Genomic DNA, 8,627 nt, shown 5'->3' on the forward strand with positions numbered 1-8,627 from the left:
CCCTCGGCCTCCCATCTCCTGCAATTAGAGCCAAGGATTATGTCTTTAAACTTCTAGTTGGTGGCATCAAATAAATCCTCTCAGCCCTACAGAGACAGAAGGCAGCCACAGCCAGAGCTGGCCAGGTCACAAGATAAAAAGAAATGCTCAAGCCAATGCAAGGAGAACCCTGTTTTTGTTGTTGTCGTTCTGTTTTTTTGTGTGTGTGAGGAAGATCAGCCCTGAGCTAACATCCATGCCAATCCTCCTCTTTTTGCTGAGGCAGACTGGCTCTGAGCCAACATCTATTGCCAATCCTCCTCCTTTTTTTCTCTTTTTCTCCCCAAAGCCCCAGTAGATAGTTGTATGTCATAGCTGCACATCCTTCTAGTTGCTGTATGTGGGATGCCACCTCAGCATGGCCAGAGAAGTGGTACGTCTGTGCGCACCCAGGATCCAGACCCGGGCTGCCAGTAGCGGAGCGTGCACACTTAACTGTTAAGCCACGGGGCTGGCCCCAGAACCCTGTTTTTTTAAGGGACCTAGTCAATATTCCTGGGCTTCTCTGGGGCTAGGACCACAGTGGTCATTTAAACTTATGTTAATTCAATTATATTCACTTGTCAAGGAGAAATATAATTTAAATTGTGCTATCAGGGAAGCCTACATTCCCTGAAGCTCCACATTACACATTTTAATATATAGATATGTATGTACAATCCATTGTGGATTTAATCTCTTAAATCCAATTTAAAAGATTTTGTACACAATTCCGACAATTCATTATCATGCCCTAACTTTAAAATCTAACTCTTGAGTAAATGGAAAATTTGTAAGTTGTTCTTATATTTCTATATCCATTTACAAGAAATGTTAACATAACATGATCTCACTTAACTTACCCAACTACCCTGTGTGAGAGGTACTACTGTTTTGTTTTTTTTTTTTTGGTGAGGAAGATTAGCCCTGAGCTAACATCTGTTGCTAATCCTCCTCTTTTTGCTGAGGAAGACTGGCCCTGGGCTAACATCCATGCCCACCTTGCTCCACTTTATATGGGACACCGCCACAGCAGGGCTTGACAAGTGGTGCGTCAGTGTATGCCCGGGATCTGAATCTCGGGCTGCCGCAGCAGAGAAAGCACACTTAACGGCTACACCACCAGGCAGGCCCGGGTGCTACTATTATTATTAGCATTTTAGAGACATGAACACCAAGGATCAGAAACGTTAAGACACCTGCCCAAGATCACACAGCTAATTAGGTGGCGGAGCCAGGATTCTAACCAGGCAGGCTGGTTTTAAGTTCTACACTCTCTTTACCATCCAGGTGTCTTATTTATCCCTGTGTTCCCAAGGAACAAAGGCTACATCTAAAATAGCTGGAAAAAAATACATTTGCAACATAAATGAGAGCCAAAAGACTAACTTCCTTAACTTCCAAAGAGCCTGTACAAATAGATAACAAAAAGACCATCTTCTTTTTTTTTAATGGGGTTAACAAAAAAAAGGGGGAAGAAAGAAATGTAAATGTCCCATAAGGAAGGAAAAAAATGCTCACTTAACTCAAAATTAAAGATATAAATAAAAGCAGCAGGATACAATTTTTCACCTCTCAGACTGGCACATATTTAAAAATTGAACAATCCTCAATTCAACTGATGGTATGGAGCAACAGACACTCTCTGAACCTACTGGTGCAGGTAGAAACCAGGGCAATGTTTCTGAAGGACAACTTAACAAGAGCTATCAAATTTTTAAATGCCCGTACCCTCTACTCCAGCAATCCTAAAATTAGAAATTTACCCTATGGCTATCCTTGTGACAGTTACAAGAAATATGCACCAAAAAACATTCTCTGGAGCATGATTTTGTGGAGGGGCGGGGGGGGGGAGATAATAAAAACAACTAAAGTGTCCATTGATAGAGGAATAGTCAAATAAATTACGGTAAATACACACATCAGAAAATTAGGCAGTCATTTAAAAGAATGAGTTAGAGCTATAGGTACAGATACGAAATAATCTCCAAGATAACTAAGTAAATTAAAAGGCTAAGTAGAGAACAATGTATATAGAATGTTTTTTAATGTAACTTTTTAAAAAGATAAATATAGATACTTGTACACATTACATAGAAACATTTTTTTCCTGGAAGGAAACCAAGGATACCCACAGGGGCTATCTTTGAAGAGGACTGATACTTTTGTAAATGTTAGACAGTTTTAGATCGGAGGGTTTTTAACCTGGGCCTCATGGGCTATTTTAAAGAGTCTATGACAGCCCTGAAACTGGATACAAAATGGTAAATGTGTGCATTTCCTTGGGGGAGAGGGTTCTTCCCTTTTATGTACTCTGTAAGAGTCTTTCCCTCCCCCTCTCCAGAAAGATTAAGAACCACTGATTATAGACTCCACATTGGTGCTAAGGTTTAATATTCACTCACTTATTTACTCAGAAGCCATGAAATAACACTGGGCTGGGGCCCCACAGAGGCACCCAGAAAAACACCACCCCGTTCCTGCTCTGGAGAAGGAGATAGCTTGCGGCATAATAACGACATTGCCTGCTCTCTGCTCGAGCCTCAGAAATGGCAACAGGGTACAGCTTCCCTCTAACAGGAAGAAGGAAAAGTGGAACTGAAAATTATTTGCATGTTTAAAATTAGACCTTCTGTAGGAGCTGACACTACTTCGCTTTCAAAGTGCCCCCCATCCGCTGTCTCAGTACCACCACCCCTCACCCAGGCATTTTCATGCCGTCGAAATTCTGAGACAATAGGATGACCACAGCTCTCACTAATAAGGAAGTAATAATAAATTTCCTATAGCTCCCGTCCTCTGAGGGGTCACCAGAAAAGCCACTGGAAAGCCATACGAGGTGGTGGCGAAATTGCTGTGGGCTTCCCTGGTCTGAGACACCTGCGGCTTCTAGGGATCTCCACTAGGAGACTCTCTGACCCTCTCATCACCACTCCTTCTCTGGCAAGCCCAGTGCCAGCTCTTTCTCTGGAAGCCACGGCGACATCAGATGCCTATAGCCTATGTCACGACTTGTGATTGGTTAGCTGGGGCTGATCTGAGGACTGTCTCACTCCCATGGCCTGTAAGAGTCACGAAGGCAGACTGCCTCTCTTACCCATCACCACGGCCTCCCCTCCGTGCCTGTCACACCTCTAGTAGTTCCCAAACTTAAGCAATTTATCACCTTTACAAGTTTGCCATAACCAGATCATCATTACATAATTATTTACTCAATATTTTTCTTTAGATCAACTTTTTACTACATTTATACCAACTGCAGTTAGCCTCACTCTACCTATGAAATCATGTGCTTGACACGCAACTCACAATTTTTTTACAAATACCCCCTAAAATAAATAATTCTTAACATTAAAAAAATGTTCTGTGACCGAGCTAAGTTCATTTTGCACACCCCCATGGTTATTCCGGACCACTCTGGGAGAAAAGCTCGATAAATATTTGTTATATGAACTAATCCTCTCCCCCAATAACAGCAGCAGCCATAACTAGCAATTGAGTTGTGCACTGGATTTTACATAGCAGTTCCTCTTCTATTTCATTTTATCCTCTGGGATAAAATGGGAAGTATTAGTCCCATTTTCCAGATAAGGAAATGAGGAGTCACAGAGGTTAAGTGACTTGTCCAAGTTTATGCAGCTCCTAAGGGGCAGAGTGAGGACCCGAACCCAGGTCTTTCCACTCCAGACCCAATTCTGTCTCCACTACGCCAGGCTCGCCTGTAAACTCAGGCTCCCAAAGAAACACGAGCAAGAAAGACGGCACCCGGGTTGTCTATGTTCCAAATGGAGCAGATCCTATGGGGTGTAGGACGCCGAGAACCCAAAATAACTCCCTGCCCCATCAGAGCTCAGGCTCTACAAGCCTGTCCTTTGCCACAAAAGTCTGTCGCCTCATCGCTTAGTTGCACACTGAAGACCTTCTCTAACACACATTACTTCTTAGCGCGCAGGACAGTAAACTGGGGCAGTGAAGACCTCAGACCTGGCTCTGCCACATACTAGTTATGCATCTTCGCTAAGTTCTGAAGCTCACTTTTCCCTCAGAGAAAATGGGAACATGAGCAGCACCTATCTCTTAGTACTTCTGAAATGGTCAAATGAGATAATGCATTAAAACCCTTCGCACAGTGCCTGCCATGTATAATGTTACCTATTAATTATAATATTATCAGCAGCATGATGTTAGAAGCGAACTACACAGAAAATTGCCTCTTACCCTGCACTCAAAATAATTCCCTTGGCCAAGCAGTGAATGAACTAAGTAAGTAATTGCTGATGATGTGCTGGCTAAACCCAGGCCCTCAGTCACTCAGCAACTCTGCCTAGGCCTCAACCCCAAGGAAAAATTACTTTTAGGAGCTAAATAACCTCTTTGCTGACCGAAATTGCTCACTCGGGAGCCAGGATTCTCTCTGCTTAGGAAAGCTTGAGTATTCCGTGGTTATCTTTATCATGGAGCTAAACTCGAAGTCAACTCAAAGTCACAGTCTAACCATAAACCAATTTGCTCTGTTTTCTTAAACTGCCTGCAAACAAAACATAATCGTTTGGTTTTTCCGTTGTTGTTCTGAAGTAAAGCAAAAATATTTAAAGTCACTTGGATGAGAATTTAACAAGCACTTGAAAGAGGAGTCAAAATATTTTCTGTCCTCTGGATGAGCAGGTAGGTAAGCAGGCTAAAGGATTAGCTATTATAGATAATAAATACAAACAGTTATTATTCACCAGGAAACAAGAAAGCCAAGAAAAAGCAAATCCAAAACACTATAAGACCAACAAAACAGCGATCGGTCGCCAGTTTTTTTCATTTTAAAGCAGCCCACTAACAAGATGGTATCTTACAGAATCTGTCAGGACTACATCATTTCTCAGGAGAAGGAGGCAAGGGAGATGAAAAATGCTTTGTCACATTTTCTAAAACATACACATAGACCAAAATTAGTGTGCAAAAAATGCTCCGAGAATGGGTGGAGTTGGACATGGCAATGAGCAAAGTCCTCATGTTGGAATCATCTCCAACAGTCCTTCCTGTCTTGGAGAAGGGGAATGAAATGCTAGGGTCAAAAACTGCTTTTCCGGTCCTACTAAGTACTGAGTCTTCAGCATCTCAGCATTCCAGCTTCCACACCCGTCCTCATTAATGCCCAAACCGAGCTGTCTTTTCCATGACTTGTCCATGTTTTAACCAGCTACAGTTGATTCCATTTTAAAACACACCCATACAGGAGCCAGCCCGGTGGCGCAAGTGGTTAAGTGCACGCGCTCCGCTGCGGCGGCCCAGGGTTGCACCGACGCACCGCTTGTCAAGCCATGCTGTGGCAGCGTCCCATATAAAGTAGAGGAAGATGGGCATGGATGTTAGCCCAGGGCCAGTCTTCCTCAGCAAAAAAGAAAAGAGGAGGATTAGCAGATGTTAGCTCAGGGCTGATCTTCCTCACAAAAAAAAAAAAAAAACACACACCCACACACACTCCAAGCTTCACAAAAGCAGTCAAGTGTTAGGGAAGTAGTCAGATACCTTCACACACGTTTGCTAAATGCACGAACTTCAAAAATCTCAAATACGATTCAACTTTGAAAAACAATTTACACCCACAGTTTCAGGAGTACGCAGTGAAGTAGGACGCTGTCTATAGTTAAAAGTAAGAGGAAAGTGAAAACATGACCAAAAAAAAAGCATCATGAAAATATTAGGCACAAGTAGGCAACGCACACTCCAGTCCCTTGCGGGGTGATCTCAGCCCCACCACTGTCTTGTCTGGGCCTCAATACCCTCATCTGAAAAAACGAGAGGTTTGAGCTATCTTGGAAGTCTGCTCCAGCCAAAAATGCACTGATTCCCTGAAATATCCAATACCAAAATAAACTGTCAAAAGTGGATTCTGAAAATGCTTTTTCAGAGAGCCTTTTAGATTTCCTATTTTATAACGTATCGAAAAACAAGAAATAAAGAGTCCTCGGGTTTCTACAGAACAAGTGAGAGAGGAAGGAAATATCTGAATAGGGGACAAGTATAGGGTGGCAATATGCTACTGAAATACGAGGAAGGATTGGGCAAGAAATAAATTTACCCAAGAAATTTTTCGCTGATTCAAAGCATAGCTAGCAACTCCCATGGCTGGTGCAAAAACATAAATAAAATAATGTAATAAAATATATATGTACCAAATTAAACCAGAAATAAATGAAGATCACGTATTTCTTCAGCACAAACTTTGGTACAAGAGATCTTCAATTACAAGGCAATTTTTTTTTTTAATCTCACAGACTGCTCTCCATGAATTTCCTTACAGAGAAAGGGAGAAGTCAGCCCATGCACACTGTACCTTAATGATAATCACATCTGGACACCCTTCAATGTTTACAAAGCTCCTTCAGGCATCGGCCAGTGGAAGCCCTTCAAACAATTCTACGGGGCAGGTGGTGGTACACCCATTCTACAAATGCTGTTCACTGAGGATGGAGGGGACTCAAGAGCAAGTCCAACCCTGAAGCCAGGCCTTAGAGCTAGTCTTCTGACACCCAACCCAGTAGTCTCTGCAGGAGGTCACACTGCCTTCCAGGCCCTCAGGAGAGCCTGTTCAAAGCCTGCTGAGGAAAACTGAGGGGACCTTAGAGCCCAGAGCCACCTTGGGTGCTGAGAGTTACCTCAGCCCGGGGGACCCAGCTCTCTCTTCTCGTCCTGCCTGCTGGGCTGCATTGCTGCCCCAAGGCTGCCATTTCTGCTCTCAGACAATCCTGTATTTGTGCTTGAAAAGTTTTCCTGAAACCAGGTTCCATCCCCAGCCAACAACTCAGTTCCCAGGTTTCACACATCATCTCCTGACAGCTGCTGTCTGTACAAAACAAGCAAGATTTTCATTGACAAAATGCACAACAGAGGTATCACCAGGGCACTTTACACTAAGGGTTCAAGACCCTAGCAGGCTCCTAGAAGGCTGTGAGGACGAATCCGCTTGCTCAGCTCCGGTGGCAAAGGCTGGGAGATTGATTCTGCTCTTTCACTTCTCTTCCCTCAACTTCCCTATCTGTGAAATGGAAACATCGCCCAGCTGCCCGGCCTCACCGCCAAGAGGAATATCATTAAGGGGAACCGGAGCTTGCAGAAAGGTCGGTCACCAAAACGCCAAACACAGCATTATCCGAGAAGCGAAGCTAGAAAACCGGGCGGTGGGGGGAGCGCCGGCGCCCACAAAGCACGAATTAAACACCCGGGGAAGCCAGCAGCTTCTCTGGGAAGGTGACGGGCCCGCCTGCTGGGCCACCTTTTCCCGGGGCTGGGAACTTGCCCCAGAGCAGTGCCCTCGGCCCGGAGGCCCTGAGCCTCGCCCACCGCGCAGCCCTGCCCTTCGGCCCGGCCCCTCGGGCCCCTGCAGGCCGGGTCGGAGGTCGGCCAGGCCGGCTCCGCTCCGCGCCGCGAGCCCTCTGCAAACACGCCCCCTCCGGCCGCCTCGGGCGGGCGAGCGGGCCCACGCCGGCCAGATGGGACCAGCCCCGGGAAGGGCCGGGCCAGAGACGGCCTGGAGCCGCGCGGGGGCTTCCACGGGGACGCGATGGGCACCCCGGGACCCCGATCCCGCCGCCCTCCCTCCGGTCCTGGGCAGCCGGGGAAGGGGCTCGGTGTTGGGCGTGCGAGGCCGGCCGGGGTTCCCACGAGCCCCCTCCAAGACGGGGGCTCCGAGGACTCGGGCCCCTCGCCACCGCCCCCGAACCCGGCAGGCGGGGCACACCGGGCAGGTGCAGGGGATGCCAGTCCCGCCCCCACCCTCACGCCGCCCCCCCCGCCCGGTGCCCCCGGCGGCTCACCTGGCCCAGGCGCAACAGCAGCAGCAGCGGCGGCAGCGCCCAGCGCAGCCCGGGCGAGCGCGGAGGGGGCCGCGCCTCCCGCGCCGCCGGCTTCATGCCCCGCGCGCCCTGGAACGTGCCCGGGACGCGCGAGCCGGGCCCCGCCGTGTGCCCGAGCCCGGGCGCCCTCGTCGCCGCCTCCAGCCGCCGCCTCCGCCTCCGCCTCCTCCAGCCCGTCCGCCTAGTCCCCGCTCCGCCCGCCCCGGGCTTCCCCGGGGACATGGCAGCGGCGGCGGCGGCGGCGGCGGCCACACGGCGGAGCCTGGCGCGGCGGCCGCGGGGGGGACGCGTCCCCGGGCGCGCAGGGGCTTCGCGGGGCGGAGCAAGCGGCGCCCACCCCCCGCGCGCGGCGCCCTGATCCCGGCTCCGGCGGCCCCGGCGGCTCCCGCTGCCTCCTCCGCGCGTCATGCGGCTCGGGCTGCAGGGAGCCGCGGCGAGCGCTCAGCCCCCTCCCTTCCCCCTCCCCCTCTGAATATTCATCGCTTCCTCCCGCCCGGCCGGCCAGGCGGCTGCAGAGCGCCGCGGCCCCTCGCCGCCCTCCGCCGCAGCCCCCGCCCTCGCCGAGCCGGCAGGGAGGCGGGGAGGGGGCGGCGGCGCGCCCCGCGCGCGCCCTGGAGGCTCCCCTCCGGCGGGCAGAGGAAGCGCCCCCGCCTCGCCCGCCCTCTCCGCCCAGCCCTCCCACATTCCTGAGACTTGGGACCCAGGACGCGGCTCCGCTGTCCTTGCGCCGCGAGCCCGCGCGTCCCCCTCGGTGCAGCTGCC

At 49.6% G+C, this 8,627-nt stretch overlaps 1 protein-coding gene across 1 annotated transcript in view; it reads right to left on the bottom strand.

The window, feature by feature from the left end:
- PTPRJ (protein tyrosine phosphatase receptor type J) overlaps positions 1–8,197 on the bottom strand; it is a 161,246-nt gene extending 153,049 nt beyond the window's left edge. Inside the window, exon 1 of the mRNA XM_087422935.1 lies at positions 7,827–8,197. Within this exon, the coding sequence (XP_087279061.1) occupies positions 7,827–8,087 (261 nt within the window). The 5' untranslated portion in view covers positions 8,088–8,197. The remainder of the gene's footprint in view (positions 1–7,826) is intronic.
- Positions 8,198–8,627: the final 430 nt, after the last annotated feature.

This window comes from Ceratotherium simum, chromosome 34, assembly GCF_057802395.1.
Source record: "Ceratotherium simum simum isolate JZ-2026a chromosome 34, ASM5780239v1, whole genome shotgun sequence".
NCBI lineage: Eukaryota > Metazoa > Chordata > Mammalia > Perissodactyla > Rhinocerotidae > Ceratotherium > Ceratotherium simum.